The sequence below is a fragment of the Polypterus senegalus genome, chromosome 13 (assembly GCF_016835505.1).
Source record: "Polypterus senegalus isolate Bchr_013 chromosome 13, ASM1683550v1, whole genome shotgun sequence".
Taxonomy (NCBI): Eukaryota; Metazoa; Chordata; class Cladistia; order Polypteriformes; family Polypteridae; genus Polypterus; species Polypterus senegalus.
In genome coordinates, this window is record NC_053166.1 from 122,902,441 (window position 1) to 122,921,819 (window position 19,379).

Here is a 19,379-nt window from a genome sequence, read left to right on the forward strand (position 1 = left end):
AGGGAAAGGGGGAAGAAAAGCTGTGAACGTGGCCAAACACTGTTCAGTATTCCCAGAGATGTGAAGCGCCTGCTTCAGCCTCCTTTTCTTTCACCATTATTATTAACTTTTTTTTTTTTTTGTTTAAAACGTTGGAAGAGTAAACATTTTTTTTTTTTTCAAAAAAGTCTGTAAACAAGAGGCACACACAATGTGAGCACCCCCAAAACAAAATCTAAAGCCTATTGAAAGTGCTGTTCCCTCCTGCCATGCAGGTGGGCTCGCAAGTTATGGGCACACATGTACAGTACGTTGTAGCACTGTGGTGCCAAACTCTTTCATTTCAAAACACAAGAGTGGTGCAATACTCGGGTGGATTGTTTCTCAAAGCACATGATCGCCTTTCGGCATTTCTATGTGGTTCTGGAACTGCAGCACCACATCATAGTGGGCATACATCAAGGCATAGTAGAGTGCACGTGGCAACGTGGCACTGGGGCAGCTGCCCCCCGGTATTGCGGATTGCAGTGCAAAGACGAGAAACATGATCAGCAAACAAACACAAAGTAGATGAGGACAGACAGGCTCGTGAAAGCCGGACACAAGCCGGAAACGAGCAGCGCTGGAAGAGATACGTTCACATTATAACATTGGCCTGCATGATTCAAGTATTCAAACTGATATGTTTTGGGCAAAAACAAAGTGGAAAATGTGCAGGAAAGGTAACTGGTTTCCACAGGTGACCCCATTTTGTAAGCCACAGTCCAAACTAGTGCTTTTCTGTTAACCACCACAACATGAGGTCACTGTTCATCGCTTAAGTCAAAAGGTGAAAGGTTACATGGATTCTGCACCTCCGGCCAGGTGGTCAACAGGGAGGAACGCATTGATGGGCGAAGGGCTGCCAAGAACCCTTGTGTCAGTATTGCCTGGCGCACCCCACAGGTTTGTAGAATAGCTTGGGGTGGCCCAGAGAGAGGTGCCATGGAGATCCATGCTCCCTGCTCCCGCCAACCCAGCACCATTCCAGTGATTCAGGTCATTGCGATTGGAGAAGGAGTGCGAACCATCCACTGACCCCATGCGGTTCTGCCACGCAGGAGAGGGTGTCATGGACTGACCTTGTGCAAAAAATCGGTTGATCTCCTCTTCACTGGCAAATTCAGCAAGAATTGTAGTGTTCCCTAAAACACACCTGTGGAAAAAGTAATGGTTAGTAATATAATGAATGAAACACATCACACAGTAGGACCCTGGACAACACCACTCACATGTGCAGAGATTTCTGTGCCTTGGCCGCCTCCTCTTTGGAGCTATAGCGGACTAACGCATTACCATGGGGCAGATTCAGATGGAATGTGATCAGTGGTCCATGCTGCATGCACAGCGTTCGCAGAGTGGAGCCGTCAATCTGTGGAAGGGAAAAGTAGATATGAAATAACAACGACTGTATGTGAAGGCTGTGGGCTTGGAGAGCATACTTACCTGAGGTGTGAGATTCTTTAGAACGAGCCAATTTGTTGTTCTCCCTGAGCCATTCTCACCCCATGTGGATCCTGTGGAGCAATAGACATCACAGAAGGTAAACCTCAAATGCAGAGAGAAACTGTGACAGATGTAGGCTCGCTAATATGCTTGAATATTAGGCAACACAGCAGACAATGCATGGAGTACAAACCAAACATTTCCTAGGACATCCTAATGAATTTGTAAACAAAATGTTGAACTTTGAGGTTACTTTTGTCTTATTGGTCAGCATTACTTCACAGCAAATGGGAGTCTGAAATTGGAATATTACCAGAGTTGTATCTTGAGTCCAATGTACCCCATCCTCCAAGGCGGAGTGAGCTACTCTCCCAGGATGATGGAGGCTTTTGACCTGTGAGTCCAGGTGGAGGGCGGGACGGAGCTGTGATATTTTTAGGAGGCAGAGGGACCTTCCATAGCTCGTGAGCCAAAGAAGTGTTAGTTACAGGGCCAGGAGACCACGTAGACTTGGAATCACTGTTTCTGGCTGCAGAAAAATGAGACAATAAGGTTCAGGTTTTTCTACTAAAACTAACAGAAAGGTCAGATGATCTTATCAGAATAATCTGCTCTCACCCGAAGTGCTTTGTGCTGTACAGCTGAGAGAACCACTGAAGTTGGAGGCACGAATGGATGACCAGGCACTAGTTGAAGGCAGCGAGGTGTTCAGAGATGAGGTTGACCCTAGTGTACAAGAAACTGCGTATCAGTATTAATTCTAGGAAAGGATGTAGCTATGTCTAAACGCAAACATTACCCACCGTTACTTCTGTCCCTGAGGTGCTCCACATCCCGAACAGTATTAATGGAAAGATTATTTATCACACTGCCAGGAGTGACGTAAGGGTCAGTTTCAGGGTCAATGTTTGGATACCCTTTCCATGGCTCACCAGGACGAAATTCTACAGCAGGTTTTTTTTTTTGGGTAGGGGGGTGGAGAGAAAGGAAATTGATGAAAAGTGACAAAATTGACTTCATACCAGCCTAGCAACTATCTATATGAGTTCAACACCCTCCTCTACCTGGAGGCCAGTTGACATTGGTAGAGCCATTTGGTGATTTGGCACGTCCAGCCCAGCTGTCCCCAACAGATCCTGGAGAGCTAACCGGAGAGTTGCTTCGGTTGATAAAGTCATATGGACCAAAAGGAGACTCGTCAAGTCGAAGTCCGGTTGAAATAGCACCTATAAAACAATAGACATATTAGACAGAGAAAGCTACATGCATATTCACTTCACAAGCATCCTTATGCTATCTGAGCACCTACCAGGTTTGCTGGAGTTCTGATCAAGTGACGAGGTCACTGGCATGTTATCCAGGGCAGTCCACTTTTTGAGCCGGGACTGAGGCTCTTTAATACTGCCAATGTCCAGATTATTTACATTCAAGTTTGAATTCAAGCCTAGAAAAAGAAGATCTATTACAGTGAAATTTTGAAAAGAAAAAAATATTTCTCAAAATAATTACCTCCATTTAAAATGGCCTCAAAAGTTTCACATTAACTGCATACAAGCATATTAAAATATTGATTAATTACATTATTTATCTCATATTTAATATTGTACACATCTTCATCCTTGGACAAAACCAATGACAATTTATCCTTCAGTGTTAATTTGTGTCCACTTCCTTTTGTGCAAAACCTGTGTCTTGGGACAACAGGGCCTTGAGACTCACCAAGAGGAAAGCTGCTGAATGAACCATGTGCTGGCAGCTCCTTTTGCAGCTCGGGGGTGTTATGTGGCATTAGGTTTTCTAGGAAAGATTTCATGGAAGGTTGATGAAGCTGTGGCATCGATGCTTGCTTCATCAGGGTAGCATCCAGTGAGCGTGGAGCTTGCATCATTTGCTGCGGCATGTTGAGTGAACGACCCTTGGAAAGGAGCAGATACTTGTTAGCTATGCTATGACAAAAACAAAAGGTTGCTGTGAAACACGTCTACATAATTTTAACTAGACACAGTGGTATATGACTTTCTGCATAATATCACAAATGCCAATAAACGATGTGAGTAATTTCCCAAAAAGATGCCTCTCAGTCACCCCACCCAACTCCACAATACCTGAGGGTCTTGCAGCTGACGCCCACTAGAAGGTGAACTTCTGTGGCTCTGAGCTTTTTGCTGCTGAAGGAGAAGTCTCTGCAACAGCAAAATCAGAGAGAAGATTTCAGAATTTTTAAAAGAAGTCAGGTATTGAAGGATACAAGCAGAAATCACTTGATGTTGGGCATTTACTCACCTGAAGTTGGGAAATCTGGGACAGTTGGCTGAGCTGGGAAAGTTGATTTAACATGGCTACCTGCTGTGCACCAAACATGGGATTGATGCCTCCATTGTTTGGTGGATACTTCAGTAATGATGCTGGGACCTGACAGCAAAAAACAGAATTTATAATCTAATTATATGCTGCAAGAGACTGACAGCATTAACTATGGGAGAAAAACAACTTACCTGAGGGGAGAGTAATGGAGGAGGCACTTGAGCTCTGAGATTAGGCTGAGATGAGTTAATAGGTTGTGCTGGAGGCTGTGGCATGCCCCTCACTTGTGCTGCTGGACTGCCATTAAACACACTGGGATTGCCATTCTGAAATAAGTGAAGTAAAATATTTATGGATATAAATCAAAAACTCATTAATGAAGGGAAAAAAAAAAAAAAGTATTCAATTTAAAAAGACTTTATCCCACAGATCATAAAAGATGGCATTAATCATTTTTCACATTGTCTAAACCATTTCTGCTCTTTCACTTATCATATTACTAAGACTGAAGTTTTCTAAAATGTAAGCAAAAAACCTGAAAGTCAAGATAGACTAATTTAGGCAAGTAGAAATTGACACATTTCAAGTAAAATATGTGCAAAGGACCAGCTGACTCCATCAAGACTGACAAAGGCTAGCAAAAGCAATGTTACTGACAAAATGTGATCCTGTAAAAATGATGTATGGAGTTACTGAACTTACCTGTCTAACAGAATTCAAGTTTTGGATGCCCAGCCCTGTAACAGAGCCAAGCACTTGATTAGGTAGTGCATTGTTTGAAGGGAGAAGCTTCAGGTTTTGATTAGAAGCAAAGTGTACACTTGGTGTCTCTTCTGCTAGGCTTCCATCCTGAACGCTTGACAAAGAAAGCTAAAGCAAAAGGAAAATTGGAAAAAAGAACACTAATGGTTACAATCTCTACATGATGGGACCAAAATGTGCGACTATCTAAGACCCCCCCCACAAACCTTGTCATAGTAGGGGCTGCGTTCCATGGAAGACTCTTTGGGGACTTGCAAGCGGGAAGAGGGACCCTTTCCTATCACTCCATTGTACTCCACATCGACCCTCTTGTCAGATAACATTCCTGTAAGCAGGAAAGCATTAAGGTTAAAACCCAGAAAGAAAAAAAAATGCAGCACAGCTGGCAATTCATGACAGATACCAACCTGGAGCAAGATCAATTTTTCCACTTTTATTTTCTTCACAGGACTCCCTCTGTTAAAAAATTAACATGTTTTAACTATTTTACACGGCGCTTCTATACCCCATCCTATAGTCTTGAAAAGATGGTGTGGAAAAAAATGTGTCTGCCTAAAGCCACTATACTCACAGAAAAGCCAATACTGGAGAACTGCTTTACAAACTGATTCATCCACACATCATCTGGCTTCCCGCTGCCTTTAATGGAATTCTGGAAAATTAAAAATAGAAATAGTAACAATATAATGGATGCCCATGCTGCACCCTCACAGTCATGACATAACTGGGAGATACCTTTACAGGAACTTTTTTCAAGTAAGGGGGGCAGTTTGAAGGCTGGTTTATTTCCTGGGAAGGGTGGCTGTTCCATGTACCAAACTCTACATCATCCTCCATCTCCCAGCTGGGATGTCGAGATTCAGATAAGGTCATTTCATTAGCACACCAGCCTTCTTGCATAGCTTTAGATCCTGAGAAGCAAAATAATTGATAGTTACGTTGACTTAAAAGCCTGTAGCAACATAGACGTGCACAATGTTATAAACATTCTAGTGCTGGGCAGCATCTAAAATTTTTAATCACAATTAATTGCACGATTAATCGCACACAATCAAATTGTTATGTTCAAAATCCAATAATGAACTCAGAAGTAGTGCATTGCATGTATTTGGTTTACGAACACTTTAAACAAATAAGGTGCTTTTTAAAAGCAGTATTCCTTATACATAGTAGCAGTTAAAATATTTCTCGTAAATCAACTTAAACATTAATGTAATCAAATCAAACATAAAACCAAAGTTATTTGCCACTGCCAGGGCATTAATGTTTTATCTAGTTTGTTATAGAAAAGCAAGTTACCCTCAGAGTAGACAGCCACAGTCCCAACATTATAACAGGCACCTTCCGACGAGCAATTAGCAAGTTAACATTTCTAAATCTGTTTTCTTTTTTATCTGAACAAATACCAGCAGAAACATTTTCTTTTATCAGGGAGCAGCAGAAATGGTATGTTCAGTAGCAACTCTTTGAGGGCTAACTCTTTGGTTTCATACATAAATCAACATAAGTCTGTTGCTGCCCGTCGTGCCTGTTTGCAGTTTGTGGCAGCTGCAGCTGCAAAGAGGGCAGCTCGACGGCCAGCAGGAATGGTTGGCTGTCTTTGTAAGACAGGTGCGCGGGGGAGGTAGTTGCAGTGAGACGCAATACAGTAATCCCTCACTATATCGCGCTTTGACTTTCGCAGTTTCGCTCTATTGCGGATTTTATATGAAAGCATAACTAAATATATAACGCGGATTTTTCGCTGCTTCGCGGGTTCTGCGGACAATGTGTCTTTTTACTTCCTGTACATGCTTCCTCAGTTGGTTTGCCCAGTTGATTTCATACAATGAACGCTATTGGCGGATGACTGAGAAGCTAACCATTCAGAGCACGCAGTTAAGTTCTCCTGACTGAGAAGCTAACCAATCAGAGCACGCAGTTAAGTTCCTGCTTGCTGAATGCAGTGTTAACCAGGAAGTCTCGTCTCGCTCATTCAGCATCAACGTGTTTCGCTGTGTAAAGAGTTGTGCTCTTTTGTGTTTATCTTTGTGTATAGTCAAGCCCTTCATTATGGCTCCAAAACGATCTGCTACTGCTTCAGGGGCCGTGCCCAAGCACAAACGGAAGATGTTAACGATTGCCGAAAAGGTAAACGTTTTGGATTTGTTGAAGGCTACGATTCTTTTTATTTAAAAACTAGGAAAGGAATATAAGATCTACGGCCGCAGTGTCCTTTTAACCAGGGTGCAAAACAAGTTGTAAGTGGATGTAATAAGGCAGTAGTCTGGATGGAATCTGCTTTAGGGATTTGGATTGAAGACTGCCAGAAGAAGAACAACGGCAGTGCTACACAATCGCCTGAAGTGGCTCCTTTAACGGCTGTAACGCTCTCCTTTGTTGTGCAGTAAAATAAAACTCATTGTTATCGGACAAGTCATCGTGTCATTGTTGGTGAGTAACCATAATTAATTTTCTACTTACAGTACTTAGTACATGTACGTACGTTTAGTGTCACTGTACACACACATTTACTGTATACTATTTTTGTTGCATTGTACGTATTTATTGCTGGTGTCATGTCTATCGTAATGGCTGTAACATGTGATATCGGAGACACTCAATATCTTTAAAATAATATTTAGGTTTTACTGTATATAAACAGTGTGTTTATATACATAATTTCAATGAATCTTACCTAATATCTAAGAATACAAAGGGATTATGCTGTATAACTCTGCGGGGAATATTTATAAACAGTGTGGGAGAGTTTATAAGGGCTTAAAATATATAAAAATAACCATAGAAACATATGGTTTCTACTTCGCGGATTTTCACCTATCGCGGGGGGGGTCTGGAACGCAACCCCCGCGATCAAGGAGGGATTACTGTATAGGTTGTATCTCCTGTCATTGTAAGTGTCTGCCATCCCACGCAAACATCGTTCGTGTAGCTGATGCACCTATGGCGTGCTCAGCACCACAATCAGCTGGAAACTGATCAGATGATCCCGGTACCTCACTTTCGTTTTCGATCTACATCTCCAGATCACTTGCATCAAAATTGGAGTCTCAAAAATCATTTATTTTGCTTTCAGCATTCACTTTGGTATCTCTCCACATGCCATTTTAGAAGCTGTTTGCTCTTGGCTACTCATGCGCCCAAAAAATTAAATCTACAATGTAATTCTGGAAATCCAGAAATAACTGAGCAATGACATTTACAATTACAACTTTGGGTCAGTGAGTATTCAAAAAAGCAGGTTTGGAATGGATTCCAGAAGAAAATTTTAAACAAAAATTAAATGAGTTTTAGTTCTTTGAAGTACTATTAGGATTTTAATGGTGAACAAATTGCTGTGTCAAACTGTAGGGGTTGATTAAGAAGAAATGATCTTCAACAGAACCAAGAAATACGTATGCAGTTAAGAATGTGTACGTCCCTAATGGCTCTACTAAACAAAGTTCTGACATAAATGTTTGAAGCTTTCCAGAAGAGAAGTAGCCAGATAATTCGGCTCAAATTTCCAATACACGTGCAATTAAAATCTCTCAAGAGTCTCTTATTTTTGTACAACACAGGGACATAGCATACATGCTTGGGCAGATCTAAGGAAAATGAAATTTAATTCAAGTAAATTTAAAGCACTACATGTTGGAAGTAAGAACGTTAGTCTTAAATGCACAAAGAGGTCCGAAAATCGAAAGTACACCTTATGAGAAGTCATCGTAGTGGACTCAACAGTATCAGCTGCCAAATGGTGTTCAGAAGCCATAAAGAAGGCTAACAGAATCTGGAAAAAGACCAGAGATGAGCAACTAGGCTGATTCCAGGAATGCAGGGGATGAATTATGAGAAAAAATTAAAAGATCTGAGATTTTTCAGTTTAAGCAAAAGAATTTGAATTAAGAGGTGACATGATTGAAGTGTTTAAAATCATGAAGTGAATCAGTACAGTGGAAAACTTAAGGGTACATTTTGCACAAACATTACCAGGTTTTTCTTTACCTAGAGAACCATAAACACATGGAATAAGTTACCAAGAACTGTGTTAGACAGTAAGACTGTATAGACTTCCAAAACTAGACTTGATATTTTGGATGAATTCAGGGGATAGGACTGGTGAGCTTCGTTGGGCTTAATGGCATGTTCTTATCTAGATTGTTCTAAAGTTCTGGCTACAGCCTTTATCTTCTCAAGGTAAAAAACAAACAAACAAAAAAAAAATACCTGTCATTAATTGTATTTTGTTTATAATTTACTAGTTTACTAGGAAAAGTAGCAACACTTAATCTTACCGTTTTTTCCATTACTGTATTTCTTATGAGAGAAACATCACCACAATATGCCTTTATGCTGTATTTAGCAATTTATTATTCATATCAGCAGAGACTTCCTATGTATATAACCTAAAACTATAAAAAGCTATTTCAGCAGCCAACCCATTTACAGACAAAGGCATATAATATATAAGGGCCCTATGGAATAAGTTTTATTTTTTCACAAATTGTTTTTTTTTTGTTTTATTTCAGGTTTTCACAGTTTTATTTTGACCCGATTCAGATTTTTGGGATTTTTTTTTTTTTTTGTTGTAGCTGTTGCTTACAGTAAAAAAAAAAAAAATAATAATAATACAGTAATGAAATGGCACTTTACATTTCTTTTCATGAAACCGCACACTAACACAAGTGAATCTTAATTTGCAGTTCCATTCATCAGATAGGAGACCATATGCTCCATGATGCTGTATGCTGAGACTGCAGTAGGACAGCGAGTGCCCTCCAGAATTGTTAGAGTGGTTACTAGTTTGATGCATCCTTCTGAGATGAAGGTTAATTTCACTTTTAGGGTCTAGGGTATTTGTTACAGTCTGAGCTGATATGTTCTCGGCCAAAAAGAACTTTTTGTAAAGGTGAATATGTTCAGTGAGGCACACTATTGATATGAACCTGCTATTCCTCCTGGTGTTTCCTGCCTCGAGGGTCCCTGAAAGGCTTTAACCACATCACTAGTAATGCAGCTTCACTAAAGTATTTTATAGTACTGCTAGACCTTTCCCACAAAACTGATGACATGACGCAAGCAGGTTGAATGTACACCGTTAGACATAACCCCTTTTAAAACTTCCTGGTATGATTTAGACAGTATGATACATTGTCTAACTACTGCTAAAATGTCATTAAGATTCAGCTGGTTGTTGTGAAGGGACTGAAGTGCTGCCTATGAAAAGGTGGAAAAGTTGCAGCTATCCATAAAGATAACATCTGCCAATAAGTACTGGTCTTCAGTACCTGTAATTGTAATTATGTAAATTATTTCTAAAGATTCTTTAACCTTAAATGTTTATAGATTGAAAATGTGCATTATTACATCTGTATCTTCATCTACTGCATACTTTGAAACAGTTTGCTTTTGCTTTGTAATTAATTAATCTGCAAGACGCTGAATCCGGGAATTAAACAGAAAAAAAGAAAGAGACCCGCTTTTAAAGGCATGTTGCATCTGAGGAGAAGTCTGCTCTTCTGCCCAGGCTTGTAGGTGCAGAGTTTATAACGGAAGAGTGAAATGTGGACATTGCATGCCTCATCACCACGAGACAAAACATTTATTAAATCCAAAAACTCTTATTAATTTTTAAAAGGTAACCTGTTAACAACCAGTGACGTTCACTAATATTTTTCTACGGGGGAAAGACTGTTAAGGCCGGTTAAATATAATTACCATACAGCCAAATGTTTGCTCACCTATCAATATCTAGAGGACTGTATGCTCTCGACTATCAGCGGTTTCATCAACTACAACAAAAAATTTCTTTGCTACGAATTTTTCGAAGAATGGCATCCTATATGTTGTTCAAAAACACAGGGCAAATGAGTTTCACAAAGACTGCTATCATTTTTTTGCCAGTGCACCTCCTTGTTTACAATGCTTAATAAGGAAAGGACTCATCTTTTGTCATTTTTTTTCGAACAGTATGTCTGACTCGCCAAAATATCATTTTGTGTCCAGTCTAAGGTATGCTAGCAAAACTTGCAGAAACGTTGTTGTCCAGATTCATAAAAGTTGCCAGAATATTGTTCTACTCTCAATTTTGCAGTTGAGGTTGTTTCTTAGTGTTTTTTTTTTTTTACGTAGTTAGGGTATCTGATACTGCTCGCTTTGACATTCCTGTCTCATGGAGCTAGCTAATTAGCATGCTTTTAATGAGAAAACATACTGGAAACATGCGCACAAACAGATGGAGGTACAACTAAATTTCTATGAACAATATCATTTGATTGAAAAACAACAAACTAGAAAATAGAACCTGAATGACAGAACTACAGATTATTCAATTGTTTAATTTATTGGGAAGTTTTGTAATAGTAACCTCCCCCTAACCCCCCAGTCTCTAAATTCTGCACATTCCCGTTTTTAAACCTAAAATCTGTGAATCCGTCCGTGTTTTCCACATCGAGGAAATCATAGGACCCTAGGCATAATGACGGAAAACAGAACCAGAGGAATTCTCCATCAGAATACCAAGTACAGGGGGTCCTCGGGTTACAACGTCGCGAAATACGACGTTTTGAGTTTACGACGCTCATTCCCATAAAAACTTTGTGAGACGCGAGTGTTTCAGATTACGCTGTTAGCATCGTTCTTACAGACTTATCAGGGTGAACTAGTTTGGTTGCGGGTGGCGAAAGTATGCGGCATATGAGTGAGGGAGTTTGCGAACTATAGTGGTTTTGTTGCATGCTGTGAAAGTACGCGGTGTATGAGTGAGGGAGTCGAACCTAAAACGCTCACTCCCATAAAAACGTAAAAAAATTGAGACATGAGTGTTTCGGCTTATGCCATTAGCGTTGTACTTACAGACTACGTGGGCTAACTAGTTTGGTTATGCGCAGTGGTAGGATACGCAGTAACACAGCAAGGGAGTTGGCGAACTCGTCTGGCTGCATGTGGAGGAAGTGTTCTCTGTGTGTTGCTTTGTTTGGCAACTTTTTGGCCCTTATCATAACTCCTAAACGAATGTCAGACTCTTCAGATAGTAGTGTTTCGAAGAAGAGGAAAGCCATCACAATGGAAGTGAAATTAGACATTGTAAAGAAATCAGAAGGAATAAAGGCAAAGAATTTATTTTTACACTCATTTTATGTCATTTTTTTCTGTTACTACAGTACAGTATATTTATGCCCTTTTCCTTTTTCTGTGGCTTAGCTGTGTTTTTATGTTCTAGATTATAATTTTGCAAATGTGTTAGGATAGGTAAGTGACTTACGCTAGGTTGTGTTTCGACTTACACCAAAATTAGGGTTACATCACTGTTGTAGGAACGGAACTGTGTCGTAACCTGAAGACCCCCTGTACATTTTTAAAAAGGTTCTTTTTAGTACCCCGAGCTTTAGCAGACACAAGGCTGCATGGATGTGAAAAACAAGCATACAGACTACTTTTAATGAAGGCAGAGAAAGGAACTTCTATGTGAGAGCAGAAAATGCTGGTATTTTTATAGAAAAGTTTTTTTGTTGCTAAGGATTTAACCTACTTAATTTAATGATATTTAACTGCATAGCACCAACTAAAATTATAAATGAAAGATTTTTCTGATTTGTTTTACTTACTGTAAGCATCATTCTTGTTAACAAGAGGCATATAATTAGCTGCTAGAGGAAAAAGATGTTGCAGGTGGCTGCACAAATTTGGAAAATGTTTTAGCAACCAACTGGCAGACAACTACAAAGAAAGCCTGAAAGACAAGAGCACGAGCACTGCACTACTGTGTAGCTTGTGGAATAAGTAAGATTTCATAAGAATACTGGCTTTTTAGAAAAATTTGTAAAGTGTGAGATTATACAAGTCATGTATTACCTTGTAAAGTCTGAGATTATACAAGTCATGTATTACCTAACTAGAAGAGACTATTTTTGTACTGCCCAAGCTAATATTTCAAGTTTATCTCCTTAATATTGCGCAATAGTGATTCAGGCAAACCACTACACATCACATTCCAACCAAAGTTCAGTGTCCGTCAGTGGTCATAAACTTTTGAGTAAAGTTTAAATTACATTAAACAGTTAAGTAATTTTCTTTCTACTAAGCACAGTTCATAAGAGGAATTAGTTTAAGAAGCAATTACTGTATTGTACAGTTTTTTTTCCAAAAATAAAACATGGTAGACCACTTACCAGATTTATTCTGAGGCTGCTGACCAACTGGAACGTTTGTCCAGGCAGGGGTGCTAGCAGAATCACCATTGACTCCTTCTCCCCAGCTAGCTCCTGTGTCCAACGGCTTTCCCCAGGCTGCTGTTCCATTGTCCACGGTGGTTAAAGGTAGAGCAGGTTCTCCCCAAGAGGCAGATGTCTTTGTTGGAATTCCATAGGGCTCTCCCCACCCTTTGTAATATGAAAGAAATGCCAAATATTTTAGGTGTAAGTGCTGATACAAGTCAATAAAGAATGTTTGCAGATAGAAGCAATAAACACACTTACCAGTATTTACCGACCCTTCTTTGTTCAGAAGGCTATTTGGTGGTGGTGGTCCTGGAGGTAGCAGCTGTTGTGGTGGCTGAGGCATTGACGCTTCTTGTTCTGATCCACTGCTACCATTAACAGTATTCTTGTTCCACATATTTACATTTTTATATTTATACTGATTTGGATCTCCCCACGCACTCGTTCCATCATCAATTTCCATTTTGCGCCTGATGGACTCTGGAGAAGGCTCTTCCCAGCCTGTAGGCTCATCATCTTTCAGTGCACTTGGCATTGGCCCATCAAGCCAGCCAGAAGGTTTGTTATTAGCAGGAGAAGGTTTATCTGCTCCCCATGATGCTGAGCCACTAGCAATCTCCTGTGGCTTCTTCCACTCAGAAGAGTTACCTGGCTTTGACTGGTCTCCCCAACCATGGGGTGAGCTACCACCCTTTGATTGATCTCCCCAGCCCTGTGAAGAAGTGACACTCTTTGCTTGCTCTCCCCACCCTTGAGGCATAGGACCACCCTTTGATTGCTCACCCCACCCTAAAGTTGAACTGCAGGCTTTAGATGACTCCCCCCAGTTTTGGGAAGGGGTGTTAATCTTTGATGATTCACCCCAGCTTTGAGAAGAAGCACTACCCTTTGATTGTTCTCCCCATCCTTGAGGAGGGGAGCTAACCTTTGATACTTCATCCCAGGACTGAGATGGTGCACTACCCTTTGATTGTTCCCCCCAACCTAGAGAAGGGGTGTTACCCTTTTTTGGTTCCCCCCAGCCTTGGGAAGGGGTACTTCCCTTTAACTGCTCCTCCCAGCTTTGGGTTGTTGTGCTACCCTTTGATTGTTCTACCCAGCCTAGGGATTGAGTGCTACTCTTTGATGCATTATCCCAACCCTGAGATGGAGTGCTGTCCTTTGAAGGCTCTCCCCATCCAGATGCACTTCCTGTACCTCCATTAGCCCATGTATTTGCAGAAGATGCTGTCCGGCCTGGTTCACTCCATCCAGATACTGACCTGTCACTGTCACTGTCCCAACCACCAGAACCAGATTTTACTGGCTCACTTCCCCACTGGTTTGTCGAAGATACCTCACCCCACCCTTCACTGCCAGTTGATGGACCCCAATTCTGGTGAGATTTTGGCCCTTCGGACCATCCCTGTTTGACCTTTTGTGCATCATTCCAGGTAGAAGACTTGTCCTCCTTGTTCCATGTTTGATTGTTTTTCACTGTTCCTGAAGCAGCAGAAGCACTGTCATCCCATCCCCTTTGGCTGCTAGAGCCTTTGGCGTCTCCCCATCCAGGCAATGATGAGGCATCAGTTGTGTTTGGGCTTGGCCCTTCATCCCACCCTCCTGAGTTACAAGTCTGAGAAACAGTGCCACCCCAGGCTTCTGTTCCATTGTCAGTCTTTTTATCAGTGTGTTTAGAAGTTTCAATATCCCAGGCAGTATGCTGTCTGATTGGGGTCTGGCCCCAACCAGTGTTGGACAGGACACGAGGATCCAAGTCAGTTCTGGACAAAATGTTTTGGACCAAACCATGTGGGTCAGCTTTCCTTCTGTCTCGAGCTCTGTGCCCATCACCGCTGGCCTTCTCATGACGACTTCCAGTGCTCTCTGTGCTACCTCCTTCACTTTCCACAGGGGTAGATGGAGATTTGACCCACACATCATTCTGTTCATTTAATTGGGAGAGAGTCGAACTCTGACCACATCCATTTGATCCTTTTCGGTTATTGTCGTTATCACTGGAATGCTGTGTATTTGGCAATTCACTCCACTCCATACTAGACACATTGTTACCTGTGGTCAAAGTGCCATTGGCCCAGGCTCTACCACTAGGCGCATAGCTATTCCCTGTTCCCCAAGCTTCTCTGTGGGAGTTTGCTGTACCTTGATCCCATGATAATCCTCCACGGCCACAACCCACATTGTTATTCTTGCATGATACTTCGCCCATTGAGCCGTTAGGCGTAGTCTGCATTAGAGTTGCATTCACAGTGTCACCAATAGCTTGGCCTTTGAGGACCTGGCATTTGTCTCCAGAGTAGTTGGTGCCAGGTGTGGCCCATGAAGTACCATATGAGTCGCTATTAACTCCCTCGTCACTACTATGCTGCGAAGCTGAAGTGCCATTAGAAACTGAAGAGGCCTGAAGTTGAGAAGTGACTGTGCTCATACGCCAGGCCCGGTGCCCTGTAACATTAGGCAGTTCGCTTGTCTGCAATGAACCAGTAGAGTTTGGTAAACTAGAGGTCAACATGTTAGTAGTGTTATTTGGTCCATTCATTTCAGTGTTAAGGTTTTGAGGTTGTCCGCTAAATGAAACCTTCCTGGTACCACCAACATCTGAATCTGTACTCTCATGGAGGCTATTCCAGGATCCACGGCTAGAGACACACATGCTGGTACTGTTGCTATTCTGCTGACCCACAGTGCTGCGTTGTAGATTGCTTCCATTGCTCCCATTTCCCACAGGCAGCTGCGCTTTAGTTCCATTACCTTCCAAGAGACACCAGGCACCATGGTTGGCATTTGGGTTCAAAGTGCTTGGATTTATACCTCCACTAGATGCAGAGCTTGGGCTGCTCCACACGTTAATGTTATTGTGGCTATTATCATGCAGCTTGCCATTTATACCTTCCACAGAACCTTGATGTGTGCTTAACACTGAGCCATGAGGTAAGTCCCAAGGCCCATTAATACTTCCATTACTGACATTATTGCTGACATTCCCAACCATTTGCTGGCTCTGAGAACTGTTTCTGGTGCTCTCATGGATACCAGCAGAACTCGCTGAAGCCATTATACTGAGGTTCTTCTCAGACCCAGAGCTCGAAGCAGAGTCAGCATCTATACATTCTGAAGCAAACTCTGGGTCGCTGCCTGTGATTGACGGCCAAGCTTCCTTATCACACCCGTCTACAATAACTCTGTCCCAAGTGGTGCTAGAATCGCTGCCAGCTGAGCCAGGTACCCAGTGAGAATTTTCATAATGTGACCCGAGTCCAGAGTGATTCAAATCTGAAAAAGTAGTTTATAAAGGAAAAAAAAAGTCAGTTCTTACTTATCACTTAAAAGATAGTAACAAAACAGAAAAGGCAAGGCTAAAGGCAACTCTTAGGACTACATCATTGAGCCTTGCTATATCTTCTGATGAAAACATCCTGCATCAAGCCCAAGACAACTACTTGAAGGATGCAAAAAGGACATGCAAGCCATTATAAAACTCTTGCAGATTCTTTGTCAGCATCAGCTAAACTGTAAACACAGACCCACAGAAACAGCTTACACTTGGTACCTTGTTGTTTAAAAAGGAATTTGAATGTGAAATCCTTTTCTGAAAGTTCTGCACTAGCTATATGTTCCTTCCCTTTTCCTTGGCCTTCACTGCTGGTCGAGCATGCTCAGGAAGACTTCTGCCGCATCATTTTGCTCCTGTATCTATAAAAGGTGCCTCTCATTTTTATCCTACCAATACATCACTCAAATATTGATTTATTTAATTAAAAAAAACAAAAAAAAAACCTCTGGATTATACAGGACAGTAGTTGATTTTATCACACTGGCCACTATATGGATTTCTCTGAAAGAACTGCCAAAATCGTCAAAATAACTTCTCTGTATGTAAGAGACCAAGTGTAAACCAAAGAAGAAAAATACACTGAGAAATTTCCTTTGCATATCTTGTAAAACTGATTACGAGCTCATTATTACGCTACAGTGCAACAATGCAAAACACTCCTGTGACATACTCTCAAAGCATACAGAACAATTAAACTGTTGAAATTGAAAATTTATAAACTATTATGTTAAATTAGGATAGAGGACAATGTTTTACAGCCTAGGCAATGCTACAGAGTGAGTGACCAAAGACACACAGCAAGCAAAATCTTCAGGGGCATGCAACACCAACACATATAACCTTAAGACCACCATAAAACCACTGAATGAAGTGCAAACAACACTAATTATACACATGCACACTTTCCAGATGCCACAACAATGGCAAAGGGTGGAGGGGCAAAAAGTCACCTGACTGGTTTGGGGAGTGGCTGACCAAATCCCGAATGGGGGGCATGCCTGTGAGAAAGGAATAATGTCAGAAGATATTCATAGAACTAACTGCTTGTAAGATCATGGCGAGTTTTTCTAAATATATAGGACAACCTTAAAAACATCTGCCTTTGCACTTTATAAAGTATCAATACACATAAAGCTGCTCTTTAAAATCAGTGTTCTCTCAAACTAAATTAGCTGGCAGGTCTTGATTTATGAACTAATAGCTCACCATCATTTTCCATTTAATACCACACTTTATAATGTAATAAGCATGTCAGGACAGTTTATATTTTTAAACTCTGCTTAAACCTACGTGCAACCAGAAGGAAGGAAACAGGTTTCAGATGTGACGAATTTCACCACAAGCAATGCCATTCCCCCTTTAAAATGATTAAAGAACCAAATCGCATTTAAAAATTTCACATTTTAATGACATGGGCTTGGAATATAGAAACTGTTCATCTAAAATTTTGAAATGGATTATCTTCATATCACAACAGAAAGAAAAAAAGGGAAGTCTAACAAAGAACTGCAATCAGTGTGAGAAAAATCAACTACCTAGACGCTCAATACTTGCTATCCAAGGAGCAGCAATTACAACAAAGCAGCTAGCATTTCACCATAGTTTGCTCCATACCCACTGAATGCAAGCAGTGGTTACTCTACCTGCACAATTTTCGTTGCTCTTGAGCAATTGTCCGTCATTAACGGACAGTAATGAAGGTGCGCTGTTACTCCCTTGTCCGCCCAGTTCCACTCCTGGGGCAGGAAGTTGCTGAACGCGTTTCAGCAGTTGCTTCTGCTCGTGGTTCCGAAAGCGTGGTGGGACTTCTCGAGGTGGGTATCGAGGTGAGGCTTGTTGCTGATTGCTGGCTGAGACCCGCTTGGCATTGCTGATGTTGCTGGTAACAGGAGAAGTGCTGCTGATACAATTGGCAGGAGGCGGCTGGCTTGAACTGGGCTTTGTTGGTTCTGGCACTGAAGCAAACAGATACACATTTAGTAAAGTGCTGAGTATTTCAGAAAAAGTGAAAATTTCTTCCTAGGCTTCACACAAGTACTACTTTTACAGTAATACAAAAACAGTAATTTGTTTTACCACATTATATAAGTAACAAGGAAACTTTATTCTCTATCCATCAGGTACAATTAGATATCCTTCAAACAACTACGGTTGAGCTTAATGTTATTCTGTTTCATACTAAAATGGCCTAGTCCACAAAAGCAGTGGCATCAAGGACACAGAAAACATGCATTTTTTTTTCAGGAGCCTATATGCAGCTCCCCCCAACCCCCCTCAGCCCTTCACGGTCGCAACCTAATTCTGTTCAGCTTCACAGCCGAGTGGAGAACGTCAAGCAGCAAATAAGGGGCCAATGTGCTTAACTTCCATTAAATATTGGGGTAGGGTGGAGAAAAAAAAATTAGGGAAACAGGTAGAAGTGTGTGTACATGGCATAGGAGCTCCAGGTCTACTACCACAAAGTGAACCACTTCAGTTTTGTCAAGCAGAAAATGTGTTGGTCACCAGGAAGCAAGCAGTATCTGTCAAATGAACACGATCAAAATGCTTATATTTAGAGGACCCCAGACTGCCAGGATCTCTTGCAAATCATCGTTTTACTATAGCTAGCTCACATTGTCAAGAAGCTAGAAACTGATTCAACTCCAAGCAAATCCTTGTAATGGTGAATGCTTCCAAAACATTTAAAACAGACTAAGCTTACTTTATCAGATGCCCCAGGCACAACTAAGCCAAAACATCTATCAAAGACCAAGTGTAACATTTTAAAAATCTGGTTTGTCAGAGAATCACTCCGTTAAGGTTTCAAAATTTGTATTTGTAAGATTTTATTTACATTTGCATCATTAGCCACTTAAAAATATTACAAAACAACTGCAATCAGTGTGAGAAAAATCAACTACCTAGACGCTCAATACTTGCTATCCAAGGAGCAGATGCGTCAAAAGTAATTCAAAATGTCAAACTCAGGATGTTTTAATTTTCCCGAATCTGTCCCTTCTTTTTAAAAACTTAACACAACTTTAAAGCTTGAGTGATACCAAACTTGTCAGTTAATGATGAATACTTTAATTCAGAACTCCTGTTGAACAATCTTTGTTTTGATGTTTTCAAAGATTCTAAAGTGACAGGTCACATTTAGTTATTGCTTATACCTACCTACCTTTGTATAAAACCATAATTATAAAATTACTTGGGCTGTTGTTACTGGTACTCAAACATATAACTGTGAAGCAGTACTACATTATTCATTATACCATTCAATTGTATGTCATATGTGTTTTTATTTATAGGTTATGCTAATGAATGGAAGT

General features: G+C 40.9%; 1 protein-coding gene across 1 annotated transcript in view; it reads right to left on the minus strand.

Annotated features, from left to right (window-relative positions):
- Positions 1-107: 107 nt before the first annotated feature.
- LOC120543338 (trinucleotide repeat-containing gene 6A protein-like) overlaps positions 108-19,379 on the minus strand; it is a 56,359-nt gene continuing 37,087 nt past the window's right edge. The window contains exons 5-25 of the mRNA XM_039776375.1: positions 17,709-18,020; positions 17,016-17,063; positions 12,990-16,004; positions 12,684-12,893; positions 5,266-5,441; positions 5,102-5,182; positions 4,938-4,986; positions 4,737-4,855; positions 4,471-4,638; positions 3,960-4,094; positions 3,748-3,876; positions 3,570-3,647; positions 3,184-3,379; positions 2,774-2,908; positions 2,529-2,690; positions 2,268-2,408; positions 2,083-2,190; positions 1,778-1,993; positions 1,465-1,535; positions 1,251-1,390; positions 108-1,174 (exon numbers count right to left, since the gene is read on the minus strand). Coding sequence (XP_039632309.1) covers positions 817-1,174; positions 1,251-1,390; positions 1,465-1,535; positions 1,778-1,993; positions 2,083-2,190; positions 2,268-2,408; positions 2,529-2,690; positions 2,774-2,908; positions 3,184-3,379; positions 3,570-3,647; positions 3,748-3,876; positions 3,960-4,094; positions 4,471-4,638; positions 4,737-4,855; positions 4,938-4,986; positions 5,102-5,182; positions 5,266-5,441; positions 12,684-12,893; positions 12,990-16,004; positions 17,016-17,063; positions 17,709-18,020 — 6,047 coding nt within the window. The 3' untranslated portion in view covers positions 108-816. The remainder of the gene's footprint in view (positions 1,175-1,250; positions 1,391-1,464; positions 1,536-1,777; positions 1,994-2,082; positions 2,191-2,267; positions 2,409-2,528; positions 2,691-2,773; positions 2,909-3,183; positions 3,380-3,569; positions 3,648-3,747; positions 3,877-3,959; positions 4,095-4,470; positions 4,639-4,736; positions 4,856-4,937; positions 4,987-5,101; positions 5,183-5,265; positions 5,442-12,683; positions 12,894-12,989; positions 16,005-17,015; positions 17,064-17,708; positions 18,021-19,379) is intronic.